This window comes from Triticum urartu, chromosome 2 (genome assembly GCF_003073215.2).
Source record: "Triticum urartu cultivar G1812 chromosome 2, Tu2.1, whole genome shotgun sequence".
Lineage (NCBI taxonomy): Eukaryota > Viridiplantae > Streptophyta > Magnoliopsida > Poales > Poaceae > Triticum > Triticum urartu.
Window position 1 is genome coordinate 175,895,886 of NC_053023.1, and position 22,853 is coordinate 175,918,738.

The 22,853-nt window shown below is 42.1% G+C and overlaps 1 protein-coding gene across 1 annotated transcript; it reads left to right on the top strand.

Moving 5' to 3' along the window:
• The first annotated feature begins 3,373 nt into the window (after window positions 1-3,373).
• On the top strand, window positions 3,374-17,973 carry LOC125536604 (brefeldin A-inhibited guanine nucleotide-exchange protein 5). Its single transcript, XM_048699851.1, has 32 exons — window positions 3,374-3,703; window positions 3,822-4,009; window positions 5,034-5,155; window positions 5,237-5,295; window positions 5,779-5,836; window positions 6,278-6,362; window positions 6,462-6,668; window positions 6,768-6,826; window positions 6,958-7,027; window positions 7,158-7,226; window positions 7,301-7,423; window positions 7,524-7,577; window positions 7,663-7,751; window positions 7,912-8,008; window positions 8,109-8,207; window positions 8,288-8,494; window positions 8,642-8,752; window positions 8,848-9,032; window positions 9,115-9,735; window positions 9,846-10,263; window positions 13,198-13,437; window positions 13,541-13,664; window positions 13,783-13,931; window positions 14,056-14,409; window positions 14,953-15,119; window positions 15,201-15,409; window positions 15,512-15,675; window positions 16,528-16,644; window positions 16,729-16,865; window positions 16,943-17,231; window positions 17,347-17,442; window positions 17,535-17,973. Exons 1-32 carry the CDS (start codon window positions 3,589-3,591, stop codon window positions 17,595-17,597), a joined length of 5,145 nt encoding a protein of 1,714 aa, XP_048555808.1. The 5' UTR covers window positions 3,374-3,588; the 3' UTR covers window positions 17,598-17,973.
• Window positions 17,974-22,853: the final 4,880 nt, after the last annotated feature.

The window sequence follows — 22,853 nt, forward strand, 5'->3', positions numbered from 1 at the left end:
TATATGCGAGAACAATCTTGTGACACAAGAGATGATATGATGCCAAGATGATACCAATATGATATGGTATGTATGCAATGGAAGGTACGAATCACTAATGTGCACAAGTAACATTGCCGACAATACTCAAATGGTTAGTCTCGATAGGCAAGTGACGCAAAATGGGCTAAGGGGTTGACAATGTAATGGCAAGAATGTACAATGATGGGATACCACGATACCAAGATGATATAGAGGTTATCGTTCTTGCTTACGGTTAGGTTGTCAAAATGGTGAAGTGGTCGATGTCGATGACGACCTCGTGGCGATGATGAGTGGCGGTGGTCTTGATATAGATACCAAGATGATGTAGATCCGTCCCTAAGTAGCCGAAACACCTTAGGAAATGGTAAAAACTGCAAACTCAAAATCTCATACGGAAAATGTCAAATGGTGGAAGCGGAGATGGCAATGCAGAAGTGGTGGTGGTGGTTGAAGAAGAAGCAACCATCCCTAAGTAGCCGAAACACCTTAGGATACTCAAGTCACCACTCAAACAACCACAAAAGCTATATGGAGCAAAAAGGGTTAGGTTGCGGAAGGCTATGGTGGTTTTGCGGATGATATGATGGAGGGCCTAGGCAAAGATGCCAAAATGTCAAAATTTTGATGGATTCAAATGGTGATGGAACCTATCTAGGTGGATGGGGGATATCAATAGCTACTCAACGAGCTAAAGAATGCGAAAATCGGACTCCGGATGTGGAAGTTATGGCCGAAACGGTGAAGTGCACGCGGCTGCTGTAGGGGGGTCGTGCGCACGGGGTCTAGGGCCCGTGGGCACGGGGTCCCATGCGCACGGTACACACACCGAGGGCACGGGGTCACCTGGGACACGCGGGTTTGGCGGATTTCTTCTCGATCTGGGCTCCAAATGGATGGATTTCGTTGCTGGGGTTTAGCTGGGGGTATGGGGGTGGTATGGGAGGGTGGGGGGATGAAGGGGCAGCGGCGGAAGTGCACTGGAGGGGTCGTGTGCACGGGGTCTGCGAAGCCCGTGTGCACGGGGTCCCGATGGCCCGTGTGCATGGGGTGCTCTGCGAGCGGACGAACTGCTCCGGATCCGTGGGTAATCTCGAATCTGAGGTCAAAATCGAAGGATGGAAGGTAGGGGAAGGTGGAGGAAAGGTAGATCCACTTGAAACCAAGCAAATCCATGGATCAAATCCAACAAAACCTCATCAAACCAACAAATCACAAAAAAATTGGGCTATTTTTGGTGGGGAATTTTTGAAATTGGGACAAAATCAACAAAACTAGGCTAGAAAACAAAGAGGGGGGGGCTCCAATTTCGTGATCAACCTTGCTCATGATACCAAGATGTTGTAGGGTGGAACCCTAAGTGGGGATCTTTCACGAATTGGAGGGGGAATCCCCAAGAACAGGAAGAACACAAGAGATAAAACAAGAGGAAACACTCAATTGACTAGATCCAATCACACATATGCTAGATCCAAGAACATACAAGAGGTCACAACGATTCAGGAACAACAAAGGAAAGATACAAGATACTAGTTCATCCCAATCCTATGAGGAGAGAGGTCTTGATGATCCTATGATGGGGATCCTTCCCACATGTGGGGGTCTTGATATCCACAAGTGTATCTTCTCCCTTAGGAGGACATGATCTCCTAGAGGAGTGGGTACAAGGAGCAAAGTTCACATAATCATCTCATATACTTTGCTATCCCTAACAATTGGTCTAGGTATGGAATATATAGGTGGCTAGAGGTGAGGGACGAGGTGGATGAAGAGGAGGCCCAAACAACAATCACAGCCGTCCATCCTGTAGGGCCCGTGCGCACGGGGTAAGTTGGGCCCGTGCACACGGGGTGCTCCAGCGCCAGCTTCCTGTGTAGTCCGTGCGCACGGGGTCGCCTGGGAGGTGCAGAGTTGATCTTATTGCACTCCTTCTTCCTCCTTGTGGCCTTGGGGTCCTTCTCCTTGGCCTCCGGGATGCTCCCCAACTGCTTGGTGGCGGTCGTCCTCGTACCTAGTGATGCACAATGATCCATGGTGAGGTAGTAACCAAGTCCTATGGATATTCATGTAAATCTTGAAGAGGAGCGAGTTCACCTTAAGTCCGGTAGGTCCACTTGGGGCTCGAGGTGCAATAAAGGTGAACATGGTGATGTCCATAGGATGCTCCGCATCACCCCGTAGAGGTGGGGATGGAGGTCGCCGACTGTTGTGATGGCTTCGGGGCAGTCGGGGCCGAGGACTCGGGTCGTCTGATCTCGTCTCCTTCTTTGACCAAAGGGATGCCTTCCCTTTGGTCATCGGCAACCGAGGCTTGGACCTCGACCGTAGTAGCACCATTGTCGCCCTCCGTGTTGGCAGCGGAAGGGGCCTGGTGCGATGACACCTCCCCTAGCCCATCATGGGCGGGGGATGGAGGGGTGTGCTCGGCGGTTCTGCTCTCCGCCATTTTCAGGCGGGAGGGAGCTCGTGCTCTGAAGACCCGTCACCAAGAAAGGCGCACTGCGGGCTGCAAAAGCAGGTGGTTGGTCACGAGTCAAGGACAAATATGGGAAAACATGTTGTGCAAAGTGTATCAAGCTACGTACCTCCTCGACAACGATTTTTCCCTACGCGGTCGCGGGAGGTCGTCCTCTGAAGAGTCAGAGAGAACAACCTTGGCAAGGGTGAACGGCTAACCGGGCTGGTCTGCGAGAGGCCTTTCGACGCCTTTTGCGGGCCCGAGGAGGGTCATCCCCCTCGGCATCTTTGCATGCCGTCCTTTTCCTTTCTGGAGAAGGTAATTCTTCCCCATCGTCCTCCTTTTCCTCCTCGCGGATGGAGGAGGAATGGGTGTCTTCGGATCTGGCCTCCGAAGGATCTCAGATGCGCAGACCTTTCCTCCTCTTTGGCTCCTTCTTCTCCTTGATCGGGACCACATGTCATGCCTCCATGTATGTCTGTATTTTTTTAGACTTTTTGAAATGTAAAAATATGATTTTTGTTGAATTTTGAATTTTCCAAAACCCAGCATCCATGGAGGCGGAGCTCCAAAACCATTTTTTGATGGAGTACTACATAAATGAGCCTAAGATCGAACACCGAGGCGTAAGTAAATGCAACATGGCTTTATATGTGGGCTCTGCTCAGCTAGGGAGATGCAGAGTATGTACAGTGCAAAACTGCAAATGTTTGATGAGGTGATTATAACAAAATAAACCGTCGTTTTCTATTGAGAACCCAAAATAAACCATCGTTTGTCGACGTGTTCTCCCGTCGGGGCCAAACCTTTGCGCACACGCACCGAATCTTCTGTGCAGGCAGTCTGCGACTGCGTGGGAGGTCGTGGCAAGGCAAAGTATATTGCCGTGAAAGAAAATTTGGCAAATGGTCGTGGCGATCCGTTGAAACCCGCGATCGAGCGAGGCAAAACAGGTCGACGAGTGAGGCGCCCAGATCCAAACCCCCCTCCTCCCTCTCTCTCTCCAGATCTCGCGTCCCCTCCCTCTCCTCGGATCTAACCACTCCATTTCCTCCCCACTCGCCCCGCCGCGACCCGGAGGAGGAGGAGGAGGGAGATCCGCCGCGGCCATGGCGGGCGCCGCGGGAGGCTTCGTCACCCGGGCCTTCGAGGCCATGCTCAAGGAGTGCACCGCCAACCGCGGCAAGTTCGCCGCGCTCCAGCAATCCATCCAGTCCTACCTCGGTGCGTCCACGCCCCCCGCCCCCCGCCCCCCGCCCCCCCGCGCATTGGGATCCCGCAGCTGCGCGCGCGCGCGCCCGATCGGTGATCGACTAAGCTCTGGTTTGCGTGTCTGTCGCAGATGCCATCAAGGGGGTGGCGGCCCAGGAGCAGCAGGAGGACGGCGCGCCGGTGCCTGTCACGCAGGTGCTGGCCTCGGCCGGGCGCGTGCTGGAGGGAACCCAGGCCGAGCTGGTGCTGCAGCCGCTGCGCCTCGCCTTCGAGACAAAGCACATCAAGCTCGTCGAGCCGGCGCTCGACTGCCTCCATGTAATGGCTGTCTCCTTTTCCTGCTCGTTGCTACCTGTTCACCTGCCGGAGGCTTGCAAACCGGAAAACGGGTTACATTGTGGTTCACCACCGTTGACGCTGCAAATGTGGTGCAGCAAGAGTGATCGTTCACTACGGTAGCAAACTTGAATTGACCTTTCACTACAGCGGTAAGCCCCCGTGAAAGGCATTGGTCCTTAGGGTGGCGATGCGCTGTGTAGGGGATACTTTATTTGCTAATGTGGTGATAGATGGTGTATTAGACCGTTGCTCATTCCATATCTCTGGAAGCATTACACAACCCCTTGCATTTGGCCATCTGGGTTCGGGATGTAAACAGGCTGTATACTCTTTTGACCAGCATACAGTTCTGACCGACATCTAACATAAGACTATCATCATGTATGTACTGGATGTTGGACCAAACTTGGAGTCGGAGAGTAAAATCAGTGCGTGTGCATAGACAGCTCCCTCTGTAATATATTTCTTTACAGAGGGAGTACCAAATTGATTAATAGCTGAAAGGTTTTAGTTTACAAACTTAACAAAGTGTTATCTTGAGAAGACAACAAAATTCAGTTAGAAAAAGACCACAAAACAGGCAAATGAAGATGCTTACTTCAGTTCTACACTTGTTATGTTGGTATAGTTTTGTTTATTTGGCAGTCCATTTGTTTATGTTGGTAAATCTGAATATGAGTCCACAGCTATCACATATACATATATGGTGTATACCATATCTTGTCCATATGGTATCCATTTACGACCTTCCGTTGTGTTTGCTAGCTCACGATATGCTACACTGCAAGGGATATAGACAAGTGTGTTTATCATTCTGCTTGTGCAGCATTCTAAATGAATACCCCAATTGCCGCTACGCGCGCAGCTATACTCAAGAATCACTCTAATATGTTTTTTTGCCACATTTGAAACATCGTGTAACCTTTCCTATTTACATTGCAATATCACATGAGACTTGCTGGACAACCTTTTCTGATTGGGCTGTTTCCATTTTAATTACCAGAAACTTGTTGCTTATGACCATCTGGAGGGTGATCCTGGTCTAGAAGAGGGTAAAAATTCCCCACTATTTACTGACATCCTGAACATGGTATGTGGGTGTGTTGATAACACCTCCTCTGACAGGTATGCATTACATCTAAGTTCATATCATGTTAGGTCACAATTATGCACATGTACTGACATGAGTTAACACGTGTGTTGCAGTACTGTTCTCCAGGTCTTGAAAGTTCTCCTCAATGCTGTTGCTTCAAATAGGTTTAGAGGTAACCTTCCAGTCATGCTAAGCTCATTTTTTACATCTATTAACATTGTGCTTATTATGCAAGTTAGAAGCTAATGCGTCTGTTCGGATAGGATCACTAAGCTATGATAGCATGGTATGGGAAAAAGTGTAGATTATTAGTGCCGTCTTGGCGTGTTGACCATGCCCCCTCCTGAAGCTCTATGTTCTTAACTCTGATCTGACATGAAGCTTAACTTTGTGTACAGCTAACCCCAAAATTTATATCTGATATTGCATACTTGTTTGCTGCCATGTATTTTCTGTGGTAAATTAAAAACATACCTGTAGTTATCTTTGTAGAAAGCCTCTAGGCAAACAAGTTCAAAGTTGGTATTCAATTATTACCTCATCATAGTCAGTGAGGGGGTGTAAGTATTGCTGCTTGCAGCTGGCTTTCCATATGTAAAATTCATGTGAAATGCTGTAGAGAATGCTTAGTTTGACACTTTTCATTGTAATGCAGTACATGGAGAACCATTGCTTGGAGTGATTAGGGTATGCTATAACATTGCTCTCAACAGGTATTTTTTTAGCACTCTTAACAGGTACTCTCTCTGTAAACTAATGTAAGACGTTTTTGCAGTTCAAATTGAACTGCAAAAATGTCTTATATTAGTGTACAGAGGTAGTAATTGTTACCCCCTCCATTCCAAAATATAAGGTGTATTAGTTTTTTCAAAAGTCAAACATGTGCATGTTTGACCGAGTTTTTAGAAAAAATATCGACATCTATAGTACCAAATTTGAATCATCATATCCATCACGAAAGTATTTTCATATTTTATTTATTTTGTATTGTAGATGTCGATATTTTATTCTATAATCTTGGTCAAATACACATAAGTTTGACTTGCACGAAAATTGATGCACCTTATATTATGGAATGGAGGGAGTATATTACATTTTCATGTTTGCTGTATTATGATTCTGATACATGCTTAAACTTTTTGCTGGTATTTCAGCAAGAGCCCTGTGAACCAGGCTACCTCAAAAGCCATGTTAACACAGATGATCAGCATTGTATTCAGGAGGATGGAGTCCGAGCAGGCAACTTCCCCCCACTGAACTTATATTAGCATTACATAAAAGAAAAATGGCTCATTGAAGGTTTTTCTTGGTGCTGATCTTTCTTTCTATGTGTCTCAGGCTTCTGTACCACCTGCAAGTTCTGCAGTTAAAGATGCACCTCCGTCTAGCACAAAGGAGGACTCAGAAAATGGAGAAATATCCACTGACAAGCAGGATGAGGAAAAAACAACTCTTGGAGATGCGTTGTCCATGAACCGGGCTTCAGAAGCATCTCCAACATCTGTTGAAGAGCTTCAGAATCTTGCAGGCGGAGCGGATATTAAGGTAGTGAAATTGGACTGGATACTTTTTAATCCTTCCATCAGGACAATCTGAACGGTTATATATTTCATTAGTTCTCTAATACGATGTTCCATTTTGAAGGGGTTGGAGGCCGTTCTTGACAAGGCTGTTGAACTCGAGGATGGAAAGAAAGTTTCAGGGTAGGTTGAGCTTTAAATTGTGTTTAGCACTTACTCATATCCAGAATATTACTTCCTTGCATCATTCCTAGTGACATGTTAAGAGGTGGCAGTAACTTACTACCTTTGCCCTCCTTTCCTCTCTTTTCCAGCGGAATTGACCTGGATACAATGAACATAATTCAGCGGGATGCACTATTGCTTTTTAGGACTCTTTGCAAGGTTAGTGTTTCTATTGAATGGCCTACATGATGTTACTTTTATCAGACTTGACTAGAATATTCCCTGCAAAAAGAGACTTAGCTAGAGTATCACTTGTTCATCTTTCACCTTTTTCTTCTCATCCTCCTAGATGAGCATGAAAGAAGAAAGTGATGAGGTTGCTACCAAGACAAGGCTGCTGTCACTTGAACTGTTGCAGGTTAGTTTACATTGTGGAGGTTAATATTTTGTTTTCTTTGTTTAGATGATATCTGCTGATTCTTTTATCTGCAGGGATTGTTAGAAGGAGTCAGTGATTTGTTTGCCAAAAATTTCCACTTCATTGATTCAGTTAAAGCATACCTTTCCTACGCTCTTCTCCGGGCATCTGTGTCTTCATCTCCAGTTGTTTTTCAGGTCTTTTTTATATTTTTTTCCCTTGTGATGCATACCCTTGTGGCATGATTATATTGATAGATTCTTCTTTCATTTTAAACCATCTTTTCTTATTTGGCAGTATGCTACCGGAATATTTTCAGTTCTGTTGCTTCGGTTTAGAGAGAGTCTCAAGGTAAAATTTCCATCAGAAGAACTGACATTTTTTGCAGCATTGAATTTCTTCTGGTATCCTGACCCTTTTTTGAAATACTATGCAGGGAGAAATTGGTGTTTTCTTTCCTTTGATAGTCTTAAGGTCTCTAGATAGCTCTGATAGCTCCCTCAGTCAGAAGTCCAGTGTCCTTAGGTGATCCCTCTTTGTTTATGGAACCTTATCTTGATGCATAATGCATAAACATACAATGCGTTTGATCCAATTTTGTCTTCTTTATTTTTTATTTGTTTTGCTGACATAGATCATCTTCCTGCCTATATGTCTGATGTTGTTCAATTGACTTTTCAATTAGAATGCTGGAAAAAGTCTGCAAAGACTCACAAATGCTTGCGGATATGTTTGTAAATTATGATTGTGACATTGACGGGCCAAACCTTTTTGAACGCATGGTAAGTACAAGGAAGATTGTTTTGTAACCACACAGGACTGGCATGTCCTCAAGTTTGTTGACTTGTGAGTTGTGTCTCTGATTGTTTGTATACTTATCAGGTTAGTGCTCTTTCAAGAATTGCACATGGATCTCAAAGCGCTGATAGTGCTGCAGTTGCTTCATCACAGACAGTTTCTGTAAAAGGGTCATCTCTTCAGGTTACTATTATTCTGATTACTCAAAATTTCTCCACCTTTTCTTATGTGACACTAATATCACACATAAATCTGGATCGCAGTGCTTGGTCAGTATTTTGAAGTCATTGGTTGATTGGGAGCAAGCTCGAAGAGATTCCTCAAATCATGGAAGCGTTGCCGAATCTCATGATGATGGTACTTCTGCAAGGAGCTTGGCAACTGATGAGGCGAAGGTCCAAGAGGATGGTCGCAATCAGTTTGAGAGAGCTAAAGCTCACAAATCAACAATGGAGGCTGCAATTTCAGAGGTGGGAGGCTTGCTGTTATTATTTGGCTTCCTTTACCTGATGATACTTCTCAAATACATGTAAATGGTTGTACCAAACCTGCTGTCCTAGTTTTCTCTCGCTGCACTACTGATTCTAACCGGCCCTTTCGCACCTTCTATATTACAGTTCAATCGCAAGCCAGCAAAGGGGGTCGAGTATTTATTGTCAAATAAGTTGATTGAAAATAATGCATCATCTGTAGCTCAGTTTCTCAAGAGCAATGCCAGCTTGGATAAGGTGATCTCATGGAATTTAATGTTCTTTGTGCTGTCGCAGTTATTGGTCAGAGCGATGTGGCTAACCACTAACTTTGATGAGCTATACCTTTGCAGGTAATGATTGGTGAATATTTGGGACAGCATGAGGAATTCCCCCTTGCTGTGATGCATGCTTATGTCGATTCCATGAAGTTTTCGGGGTTGAAGTTTGATGCCGCAATTCGCGAGTTCCTCAAAGGATTTCGCCTTCCTGGGGAGGCACAAAAGATTGATCGCATAATGGAAAAATTTGCTGAGCGGTATGCATTTGTAGAATCTTAATACAGTTTTTCTTTGACATTTTCTATTGTGGTCCTCAAATAATTATGTGATTACTTGCAGGTACTGTGCTGATAACCCTGGGCTCTTTAAAAATGCAGATACTGCTTATATTCTTGCTTATGCTGTTATAATGTTAAATACCGACGCACATAATCCAATGGTATGGCCTAAGATGTCAAAATCAGATTTCGTACGTTTGAACACTGTGAGTGATGAAGAGGAATGTGCTCCTAAGGAGCTCTTGGAGGAACTTTATGACTCAATTATCAATGAAGAGATAAAGATGAAAGATGATCTTGCGGCAAAAACCAGTAAAGTAAGACCTGAAATAGAAGAAAAGGGTCGCCTCGTCAATATCCTCAATTTAGCTCTCCCAAGACTGAAGTCAGCAAGTGATACAAAGGCAGAAAGTGAAAAGATTATTAAGCAGACCCAAGCAGTTTTCAAAAACCAGGGACAGAAGAGGGGTGTTTTTCATGTGGCTCAGCAGGTTGAGCTTGTTAGACCAATGCTCGAGGCTGTAGGATGGCCTTTGCTTGCAACATTTTCTGTAACTATGGAGGAAGGTGACAACAAGCCTAGGGTTGTATTGTGCATGGAAGGGTTTAAGGCTGGTATCCATCTTACTCGTGTTCTTGGGATGGAGACCATGCGCTATGCTTTCTTGACATCCTTAGTGAGGTAAGAAAATTAACCCTTTCTATTTATGAATTTGCACTGTTTATTTCTTTATTTTTCCCGTTTAATTCTATGGATGTAATGGTGTCGTTTCCTTCATTAACCTTTTGCAGGTTTACATTTCTGCATGCTCCCAAGGACATGCGTAGTAAAAATGTTGAGGCATTGCGAACTCTCCTTGCCTTAGCTGACACGGATATGGATGCTTTGCAAGATGCTTGGAATGCTGTTTTAGAATGTGTCTCAAGACTCGAGTATATCACTTCAAGTCCTTCGATGGCCGCAACTGTTATGCAGGGATCAAATCAAATATCAAGGGATTCTGTAGTTCAATCACTGAAAGAGTTGTCGGGGAAGCCTGCTGAACAAGTGTTCGTAAACAGTGTAAAACTACCAAGTGATTCTATTGTTGAATTCTTCAATGGCCTATGTGCTGTTTCTGCTGAAGAACTTAAACAGACACCTCCTCGTGTCTTCAGCTTGCAAAAGCTTGTTGAAATAAGCTACTACAATATGGCACGGATACGTTTGGTATGCTTTTCTCTATCATTGTTTGCATTATATGCTTCCTATTGTTCTTTTAGCAATTCTTATGTTATTTCATGAGACTTAATTTTCAGTGACACAGTGAAGAGATAAATAAGTAGGTCGAAATTGCTTACTTTCTTACTATTATATGCCATTGTAGAGGATGCTTCATTGAATCAGGCAATATCTTCATTCCGTTAGAGATATTTTTTTTATTTTTTATTCAAAGAAGAACTAACATGATTTTATATTATGTTAGAAAACCTGCTTATTTTACATTGGGAGCATTATGGGGGCAGGGGGAGACTTGAGACTGGTTTATTCAGAATTGTTTTTGTTTAGCCATTGGCCATTGAGTTTATGCCCATGTAAACTTTAGAATGACCCTAATTTATAAATATATGAAGTTGTGCATATGCACCTAATTGGTGAGCGTCCTTGAATTTTACTCAACTGAGAGCCTGAACACCTAATTTTTTAAGTCCTTCTGGATGAAGGGATGCACCCCTACCTGATTTTTCTTAGAAATATGCTGTTTTACTGAAATATACTCCCTCCGTCCGGAAATACTTGTCGCAGAGATGCATAAAAATGGATGTATCTAGAACTAAAATACATCTAGATACACCCATTCCTCCGACAAGTATTTCCGGACGGAGGGAGTACAATTGAACTGGGCACAATCTACTGGAATCGCTAGGGCGTGCTGAAATCGCAATTTACTATATAATTGGAGGTGATTACTGGGTACCACTGCAAACAGGTTCAGTAGGGTTTATTTACCATTCTGTGTAGGGTCACCGTGTTCAGCCAATTGTCAGATGACCATCTTCCCCTTCAAGAAAAATAGGAAAATAAAAAGAAAATGTGCTGTGGTGAGGAATTTTATCAATAACTTGATGGAGGTGGGCCTGTGCTTGTGTGTGGAGTGAGCAGATACAGCAGCATATCCAGCCACCTCAGGTACAGTCCTGGAGGATTGGTGGCTGGCTCGGCAGGAGACAGGGGGCCACACCTGGGTTCAGCCCTTTCTGTGGTACACCACATGTGCACTGGGAATGATGTGCAGCAGTGGAGCGAGCACATGTGAATCGTCTGCATAGGGGGGATGGCGTCCCAAATAAGTGGGGGAGAAAAAGTAAACTTCATAGAAATGTGTGGGGGAAGTTTGGGCCTTTCTCAAATATATATTTGGCAAGTGGTAGAAAATGCCATAGCTTATGCTTGCATTGTACTAGAGCAATTCTGATGTTCTGGGTGGTAAAATCCCAGTTGCACACATTAGCAGTAGTAGATATGCAATTTCTGAGAAAAAATGGGTAACGGCGCACATTGGTACCAAGGGAAGAAAAACTGCGAAGTGGAAAAACCTAATATTATTCCGTAAGAATTTTTTGCCACAGACAGAATATGAAGATCCACAACAATCAGAATGCATTATGGCATGTGGCACTGGAACAATATGAATCAGCACATCAATATTTTATTTATCTGTACAATGATGCAGATATATAAATATGGTCAAAAGGAACAGTGGTACACAAATATTTTCGTTTTGAACAGTTGCTCATCCTATATACCTAAATAGTTGATCCACACTAACTCTAGTTCTTTCAACATGCAACTATGCCAACTCATCATGTCACCATGCATGGGAAAAGGCCCAGCTTAACGCTCACCATTCATGCTACTCACATTTAATAAATATTCTACAACTATATAATAACAAATACATTAAATCATGTATTTTAGTTTCGAATTCTCATATTGTTAATCTAAATACTAATGTTTCATTCAACCAAATCTAATTGAAATAATTGCGCATAATTCTTGCAGTAACATGGAGGGTATCATCTCTAGTGTTTTAGACATCTGATCCAGTTAGCAAGTGATTAAACGGACATTCTCACCCAGTTACAGTAGGCCAAACAATCCAGTGTTTCCTTGAGTTTGTTTTTATGCACCAAAGTCTTGCAAAAAGCGTGAAAAGATTCAGTGTTCCATTTACCCAAATGTTTCTGTACCTGCTGGAGCCATTTTATTGGCCTGCATCTAAACGGCAGTCTATCATCTGGTAGAAGGGCCAGTGTGCACATCAACATCAGGGATCTTTTACTGTTATGAGTTGTCTCGAATCCTAACACAAAATTCTACTCCCTCCGTCCCAAAGTAAGTGTCTCAAGCTTAGTACTAAGCTTGAGACACTTATTTTGGGACGGAGGGAGTAGTTATTACTAGCACAATGCCCATGCATTGCCATGGAGCCATTGGCTTATGAGGTGGTCAAATAATGTTAGTGTCCTTGTGCCCGTTGTGTGATTTACATTTAGAAAAGATAGCAAAAATATGGTAGAGACATGCATCGTCAGAGAACTTTAAATGACCACAATAGGTTAGGAAGAGAAACTAAAACAAAATTGACTTTGAGTTGAAGTCACACTTTTGTGTTTGTTATTTGTGCCTTTTACAAAAAAATTGGTCTCACATGAAAGTACTACCTCCGTCTCGGTGAATAAGTCATTCGCGTAGTTCTAGGTCAACGATTTAACTATCTAAATATGTATTATATGTGACAAAAAATATATATTTAGAAACTACATCCGTGTAGAAATCTAGTGATATACTTTTCATGACATATAACACATATTTAATTCCTCAAATCGATGACCTAGAAGTACGCAAATGACTTATTCACCTAGACGGAGGTAGTAGTGTATTTGTTTATTTATATGATAAATCCCACATGTGAGTAAATTACATTTGTTTATGTCTCTTGGAAGGCTAGTTCCACATGTGGGGATGCGTGTGTTTGTTTATTTGGAAAGGATGGTGGACTCACCACCAACTCCAATCTTTATAAGTAGGAAAGATTTGTCATGCCATGAAAGTAGTAGGCCGTTGTTGCTAATAACTTGCCATCTATTTGTGTACGTGTAGGTGTGGGCCAGAATATGGTCGGTGCTGGCTCAGCATTTTATTGCTGCTGGGAGCCACCATGACGAGAAAGTTGCTATGTATGCCATTGACTCACTGAGGCAGCTTGGCATGAAGTACTTGGAGCGTGCGGAGCTGAACAAATTCACATTCCAGAATGACATACTGAAGCCTTTTGTTATTTTAATGAGGAATAGTCGCAGCGAAAAGATCCGTGGTCTAATTGTCGACTGCATTGTTCAAGTAAGTTATTATGCACATTCTTTTGACAATCAATGAAATCTAATGATATAGGCTTTTATACCAAATAGTGCTCCAAGTAAAAAAATGTTGTATGAATGTGCAGCTGATCAAGTCAAAAGTTGGTAGCATAAAGTCAGGTTGGCGTTGTGTGTTCATGATATTCACTGCAGCAGCTGATGATGAGAACGAATATATTGTTGAAAGTGCTTTTGAAAACGTCGAACAAGGCAAGTTTTAAAATAACCTATATAAATGGCATGGCTTTTCTGCCAACTTACATGTTGACAGTATTGATTTTTTTTCCTTCCCGGCTTAAAATTTGAACTGAATGTATGTGCTTTGCAGTTATCTTGGAACATTTTGATCAAGTTGTTGGTGATTGCTTCATGGATTGTGTTAACTGTCTTATTGGTTTCGCCAATAACAAATGCACTCCTCGGATTAGTTTGAAGGCTATTGCTCTCCTACGTATATGTGAAGATCGTTTGGCAGAGGTTGGGACAATGAATACCCTTTGCTGCAAATAAACTTTTTGCAGCCCCTGTTATTATCTGTAGTTCTGTTGCACTCTTATTCATGGAAATGACTTATCTTTCCCTCATCCATTTCTTTGTATAGGGGTTTATTCCTGGTGGTTCTGTTAAGCCTGTTGATGTTCTCCCAGAGGCCAATTTTGATGTGACGGAGCATTACTGGTTTCCTATGCTTGCTGGCTTGTCTGATCTGACCTTAGACCCCAGACCAGAAGTTAGACATTGTGCTCTTGAAGTTCTGTTTGATCTGCTGAACGAGAGAGGACATAAATTTTCTTCTCCCTTTTGGGAGAGCATTTTCCATCGTGTACTCTTTCCTATATTTGATCATGTGAGACATGCTGGAAGGGATGGCCTTTCTTCTGGGGATGATTGGCTTCGTGATACTAGCATTCATTCTTTGCAGTTAATCTGCAACCTTTTCAATACTTTCTATAAGGTAACAAATGCCTTCTCTGTCCTTTTACTTTAGTTGCTTAATGGAAATCATTTGGATCTTTCGGAACATCAATATCATGACTTTTGATGTTAGGCTTCTTTTGGTTCATAGGATAGGAATATTATAGGGATAGGAAAACCATAGGAATTGAGAATGACATGTATCTGAATTCCTATAGGGAAAGAGATGTCACTTGATTCATAGCATAGGAATTTTTTCATTGGGTCTAGGCTAATGTTTTTTTCCCTATGAAATGAGAAGGATTGGTTCCTATCCTACACAGGAATAGGAATCTATTCCTATAAACCAAAGGGCTCTAAAGGATTTTTCCTACAAAGTTCCTATCCTTTAAAATTCCTACAAAATTACCAAAGAAGGCCTTGGTATATTTACTTCATGTTTGTATTTGGTAATATTTACTTCATGTTTGTATCCATAGTAGACTTGGTATATTTTCATTTTCAGTTGTCTACTTGTCTTGCATGTAGAAGAGATCCAACTGGAAAGTTGTTTGGTTGGTTACCATCTCATTGTGATTTTCAGGAAGTGTCATTTATGCTTCCACCTCTATTGGGCTTACTTCTAGAGTGTGCCAAGAAAACAGACCAAACTGTTGTCTCAATTGCTCTAGGAGCTTTAGTTCATCTAATAGAGGTTGGTGGTCACCAATTCAGCGATGGTGATTGGGAAACACTACTAAAGAGTATTAGGTATTTTTCTCAAACTTTGTTCCTACTAAAATGTATTCTAGCTTTTGTCTTTCATATATTAATGTTGCTTTAACATTGCAGGGATGCATCATACACAACACAACCCCTTGAACTCCTCAATTCACTAGGATTTCAAAAGACAAGCAATCAACAATTACTTTCAAGAGAATCTGAGACCGACGCTAGTAGTTACCATGATATCAGGGAAGGAGAAGCATCAATAAGTAATAATGGCGAACAGGAGGGTCATCAGGAAACAAGTCCACGGATTGGATTGGAAAATTCAGATGGTAAGTAAGCTAAAGTGTTTCTCTAGTTGTTTTATGCACCCAGCAATACTTTCATATGAATGGAATACTGAAAATTCTACACAATATGTTCCACTTATCTAGGTTTGCCATCACCATCTGGGAGAGCACAACCTGCAGTCTCCCCATCTAATCAAACCTTTGGACAAAGATTTATGGGTAATATGATGGGTAATCTTTTGGTCAGAAGTCTTACATCCAAATCAAAGGGCAAAATGGACGATGCTGCTCCGCCCTCACCTGCAAAGGTGCATGTTCTTTCCTCTTGCCAATATGATTAGGTGTCATTAGACTATGATATGGACATTAATAGATTACATGTGCTGTAGGCGTCATTAGCATATATGCCTCTAGGCATCTGTTGCTTGCTATATCTATCTGCGCATTAACCATACATTGTCACAAAAGTGTGGTAAATAAATTGGGTGTTTCTGTGCTCCACACAAAACATAAGTTTTTGGTTTTACTTGTTGACAACCGAGTTCATTCAAACAAGGATAGATGGAGTTACATAAAATATTGAATAATATACTGTAAATCGATACGTTTAGATACTTTTGGAATGTTACCGCCTTGTTGCCATGCTAGGCAGTTTTATATACTGTGAATCCTAATCAGTATAGGATCAAATAAAATTTGAGGCTTTTATTTTTGTGTTTTCTTCAACTGATATGCTATCCATTTTATATCGATGTTCTCAGCATCACTGTTTTTGAGTCGCGCGACTAGTCGTCGACTAGTCGATGAGTCGCACTGCCAGATGTCGACTTAACCTCTCGACTAGTTGAGACTAGTCGATCGGCCAGGCATGACTCGTCAAGAGTCGCTACCCCAGAACGACTCGTCGACTCATTGACTCGAAAACCTTGCTCAGCATCTGTGACTATAGTTGTAACTTGCCAGAAGTCATATCTGTGCTAGACTGAGCTGGAATCCATGAAGGAGCTGTTCACCTATGATTCAATATACTGAAGCATATTAGGCTATTAACAGATGCGAGCAGTGAGCTTAGTTTGGAACATTGGAAGTACCAAGTGACATTTTCTTCATGGTTTGCTATGTTATTTCTATATATTTAATTTGCCTGCCTGTTGATCTAGACACCTGAAGCTGATGGAGCTGACAAGACTGAAGAAGAAGAGAACCCTATGATGGAGACTGTTAGAAGTAAATGCATCACTCAGCTGCTGCTACTTGGGGCTATTGACAGTATACAGGTAACAGTTTGTGCTTTATAGATGGATACTAGATCTGAATTACTTATCGTATGTTTAACTAGTGCTGACGGATGAACTTTACAGAAGAGGTATTGGAGCAAACTGCAAGCCACACAACAGATCGCAATTATGGATATCCTGCTGTCGCTCCTAGAATTTGCTTCTTCATATAACTCACCATCGAACCTTCGGACAAGGATGCACCATATACCGCCTGAAAGGTAATGCTTGAAGACTACATATATTTTAGCTTCCCAAATTAATGTTTCTAACACTGGGAACTCAATATCATGTGTAGGCCACCACTAAATCTTCTTCGCCAGGAGCTAGCTGGAACTACTATTTATTTAGAGATTCTACACAAATCAACAGTGCACAATGGTGCAAATGGCTCATCTGAGGAAACAAATGGATCTGGCGTGGAGTCTGATCAACAAGAAAAGCTCAAGAGCCTGGCAGAAGGGAAGCTCGTTTCATTTTGTGGGAATATTTTGAAAGAAGCGTCTGATCTCCAGCCTAGCAATGGGGAAACTGCTAGTGCGGACATACACCGTGTACTTGATCTACGTGCACCTGTTATTATCAAGGTAATAGTACACCTGGATTCTGATATACATAGGGCCTTTCCGAGGTTTTCTTCCTTTTGTGGAGAAATATTCTGTTCCCATATTTTAATTTTTTTAATTTTGTTTTGCATTTCAGGTTTTGAATGGAATGTGCATCATGGATGCTCAGATATTCAAGAAGCACCTAAGAGAGTTCTATCCATTAATTACCAAACTTATCTGCTGTGATCAGGTATGTGTGGTTTTGTGTTGATAAACATATACTCGACTCATGGAGTACTAGTTATAGCAGTACTAGAGCTTTAATCTGTGCTTATGTTTCAGATGGATGTTCGTGGGGCCCTTGGCGATCTTTTCAGCAAACAACTTACTCCACTCATGCCCTGAGTCCTGCTCACACTCCTCCCTGTTGCAAATATCTTTCTTACTGGAGTATATTCTGTATCAGCATTTTTTGCACATGGTGCACCGAGGGAAGCTTCACGTCCTCAAGGTGCATATCTGCTTTAATAGCTACATCCTAGGAGGTGAAGAGTTTGTAAGCCGGAGATCTGTAAATTAGTATACAAGTTTTCGTAGATGATGTGAGTACAGATATCATGGAAAGTAGTTTTGCAGCATGCCATTTTTCCTTGGTGAGTTGCTGTAATTTATGTGTTATTTTTCTGTGCCTGGACTGGAGGGCCATGATTCTATCATTCTATACACAACTAGAGTTGAGACGATGGTATGGCATTATATACTTATATGTGTACATTGGTCAGCACATTGTACTTGGTGCCTGTTGTTATGTGGCAATACTTAGATTACTCATGGCAGGGCTTTGTAGGCTGCATTTAATAAAGTTAAAGTCCAGTCATTGTTCATCTATCTGATTCCGAGATTGTTACAAGATTGTATTAGGTCAGATTTTATCATTTGACTTGACTTTTTGCCACTCTAGTATCAGTTGGTAACAGTATGATTGTTCCCTTTCCCGTGTGCGTCCTGTTTCGCGATCTGTACCATCTCTGCTGTGGTTAATGCATTCTTCCTTTTTGGAAAGCAGATAGAGCTGTGTTTGGAAACAAAGTATTTTAAAACCGTAGTAGTATACTTCCTCTGTTCCTAAATATAAGTCTTTTTAGACATTTCAAATGAATTATAATATACGAATAGACACTTGTAGATTTACTTATTTTAGAGTGTAGATTTACTTATTTTGCTTCGTATATAGTCACTTGTTGGAATCTTTAAAAAGACTTATATTTGGGAATGGAGGGAGTAGCATGTAGGCATGCCATGCAACATTAAACTCCAAAATACTCCTTCCCAAAATCTTGGGCGTCTAACATTTCAGCACGAAAATTAGCGCAAGCATGCGTTACCTGAGCCGTTGTTGCAGCTGGGAGAGGAAAATTGCCTGCCACGATGTCCACTGATTAGTACTCCCCCCGATTTGGCCACCGTGGGATTGGAAGGCGAGGTGGGGCCCTTCACGAAGACAAGGGGTAGGGAGAGGGACGTGATGGAGCTAAGCATGCACCCATTTTTTCCACTGGAATATGTGCATGTAGTTTCAATTTAAATTATGCATATAAAATGCCTAAAAACTCCAGTTAATATATAAAAATGTCCAAGCGAACCTTAAAAAATCCAAAAAATTGACACAACACTTCTATTGTTCCATGTTGACACTAGAAAATTTTGAAAGCAAGAAGAGGCAACGGATATCGTTTCGTCTTCAAATGTGGCACGTTCGCTACCGAAAGCATCAGGCTTGTTGTGAGAAGCCTTGATTTGCGAGAAGCTTATACCCAAACCTGCCTCAAATGAGACAATTTTTTTATTACAACATGTTGATGCCGCTTCATGGCTAACTGAATAGAGACCCAACCAGCGATTTTTTCTCCTTCCCAGAAAATTTGTAGCATTTGCTGTAGCTTGCGTGTTTTCACCTGTCCTCGCGTCGAGATTTTTAAAACTAGACCGGGATCCCATGTTGTTAATTTTGTATTTCTTACATCATCTTCAAAACTAAATTTGATGTTGATAGGTTTTGATGAACCTTTTTCGGTCGAAAATTGTGATCCTGAAGTGAACTAACATGAGCTTCCAAACAACACTAACATGTGCTCCCAAGTGAATTAATTTGTCCTCCCGTGGGGAGGCACACCTTGTGCTCCTGTCTGTGCTACAAAAGTAAACTAACATATGGCCCATAGTGAACTAATATGTGTTCCCTAGTGAATTAAACTTGTGCTTACCGTTGTAGAATACTAATTCACTCCATCAGATTTAAACCACGCGAGATATTTTAGTATAAACAAATATACAAATCTTAACATGAAAAATTATGCATGTTCCAACTAAAAGCCACTTAGAATGCACTAATGCATGTTGCATGGTAGAGGATGGTTGTGGATCAAGCTAGTAAATGTATCTGTGACAATATTTTTTTCATGATGTGAAAGCACACATGATGATACAATTAATAGTGGGATTCACTCCAGAAATTCAATTTAGCTCCCGGGGCCATTTTTTTAAATGTCAGAAAATCAAGCTTTTTTTGTGATCTTTGTCACATACAAATGCCATCTGTAAATTTTGAGACAAAAAAGTTAAGCATTTTGGCCTGCAAAACAAATCAAAGACAAATGTCACCCTAAATTTGTTTTCGCCGATGAAACACCGCTGCTCCGTTCCACATGAAAATTGTCAAGCATGTTTGCGACACCGACACGATCATCTACAATTTTCTTTTCAGATTTTTCTGGAAACATTTACTATTTTTTTGAGGGTACTGTTCACCCAGGAGCATGTGCTCCCGGGAGCCAAAACGCCGCTCCTGATTCACTCTCTTAGGTATACAATATTTATGCTCTCAACTGAACTAACTTATGCTCCCAAGGGGTGAAGTTGTTGGGAAACGTTGCATGGAAAACAAAATTTTTTCTACGCACACGCAAGATCTATCAAGGAGATGCATAGCAACGAGAGGGGAGAGTGTGTCTACGTACCCTCGTAGAGCGTAAGCGGAAGCGTTTCACAACGCGGTTGGTGTAGTCGAACTTTCTTCGCAATCCAACCGATCTAGTACCGAACGTACAACACCTCCGCGTTCAGCACACATTCAGCTCGGTGACGTCCTCCGCTTTCTTGATCCAGCAAGACGGCGAGGTAGTAGATGAATTCTATCAGCACGACAACATGGTGACGATGATGGTGAAGTGATCTCCGCAAGGCTTCGCCTAAGCACTACGAAAATATGACCGAAGACGTAAACAATGAAGGGGGGCGCCGCACACGGCTAACAATTGATCTGGTGTGTGCTAGGCGCCCCCTCCCACATATATATAGGTGGGAGGGAGGGAGGAGCAGCCAAAGAAGGCGTCCAAGTAGGAGGAATCCTACTTGGGGTCCCTCCCAAGCCGTGGCCCCTTTCCTTCTTTGGAGTGCAGGGAAAGGCAGGGGAGGGTGGCGCCCCCTTTTCCTTTATCCCATGAGAGGGAAAGGCAGGAGGGGCTAGCCCCCCTTTCCTTTCCTAGGGATGGCCAAACAAGGGAGGGGGCGCACCAGCCCCCTTGTGGGCTGGTCTGTCCTCTCCTTTGGCCCATAAGGCCCATATCTCGTCGAGGGGGTGCCCGGAACCCCTTCCGGTGACCCGATTCCTTCCCGGTAAGTCCCGAAACACTTCCGGTGTTCAAATACCATCGTTCTATATATCAATCTTTACCTCTCGACCATTTTGGGACTCCTCGTCATGTCCGTGATCTCATCCGGGACTCCGAACAACATTCGGTCACCAAAACATATAACTCATATAACACTATATCGTCAATGAACGTTAAGCGTGTGGACCCTACGGGTTCGAGAACTATGTAGACATGATCGAGACACCTCTCCGGTCAACAACCAATAGAGGAACCTGGATGCCCATATTGGCTCCTACATATTCTATGAAGATCTTTATCGGTTGAACCGTTATGACAACATACGTAATTCCCTTTGTCCATTGGTATGTTACTTGCCCGAGATTCGATCGTCGGTATCTTCATACCTAGTTCAATCTTGTTACTGGCAAGTCTCTTTACTCGTTCCGTAATACATCACCTCGTGACTAACTCCTTAGTCGTTTGCTTGCAAGCTTATGATGTCTATTACTGAGAGGGCCCAGAGATACCTCTCTGATACTCAACAAACACCTTCGGAGGTACCTGTAGAGCATCTTTATGACCACCCAGTTACGTTGTGACGTTTGATAGCACATAAGGTATTCCTCCGGTATTCGGGAGTTGCATAATCTCATAGTCGAAGGAATATGTATTTGACATGAAGAAAGCTATAGTAATAAAACTAAATGATCAATATGCCAAGCTAACGGATGGGTCTTGTCCATCACATCATTCTCCTAATGATGTGATCCCGTTATCAAATGACAACACATGTCTATGGCTAGGAAACCATAACCAACTTTGATCAACGAGCTAGTCTAGTAGAGACTTACTAGGACACGGTATTTGTTTATGTATTCACACATGTATTTAAGTTTTTGATCAATACAATTCTAGCATGAATAATAAACCTTTATCATAAATAAGAAAAATATAAAATAACAACTTTATTATTGCCTCTATGGCATATTTCCTTTAGTCTCCCACTTGCACTAGAGTCAATAATCTACTCCCTCCGTTCCTAAATATTTGTCTTTCTAGACATTTCAAATGACTACTACATACGGATGTATGTAGACATATTTTAGAGTGTAGATTCACTCATTTTGCTCCGTATGTAGTCACTTGTTGAAATGCCTAGAAAGACAAGTATTTAGGAACGAAGGGGGTAGTTCGCATCGCCATGTGATTTACACCTATAGTTCACATCGCCATGTGACTAACACCCAAAAAGTTTACTAGAGTCAATAATCTAGTTCACATCGCCATGTGATTAATACCCAAATAGTACTAAGGTATGATCATGTTTTTCTTGTGAGAGAGGTTTAGTCAACAGGTCTGCCACATTCAGATCCGTATGTATTTTGCAAGTTTCTATGTCTATAGTGCTTTGCATGGAGCTAATCTAGATTGAGACTCAGAGTCATTTGAATCGGTGTTAAAACTTGCATCGACGTAACCCTTTACGACGAACTCTTTATCACTTTCATAACTGAGAAATATTTCCTTAGTCCTCTTAGGTAACTAAGGATAATTTTGACCGTTGTCCAGTGATCTACTCCTGGATCACTATTGTACCCCCTTGCCGAACTCATGGTAAGATACAAAATAGGTCTGTTACACAGTATGGCATACTTTAAAGAACCTATGGCTGAGGCATAGGGAATGACTTTAATTCTCTCTCTATCTTCTGCCGTGGTCGGGCTTTGAGTCTTACTCAACTTCGCACCTTACAATACAGGCTAGAACTCCTTCTTTGACTGATCCATTTTGAACTTCTTCAAAACTTTTATCAAGGTATGTGTTTTATGAAAGTCCTATTAAGCATCTCGATCTATTCCTATAGATTTCGATGCCCAATATATAAGCAGCTTCACCGAGGTCTTTCATTGAAAAATTCTTATTCAAGTAACCACTTATGCTATCCAGAAATTCTATATCATTTCCAATCAACAATATGTCATCCACATATACTATCGGAAATGGTACA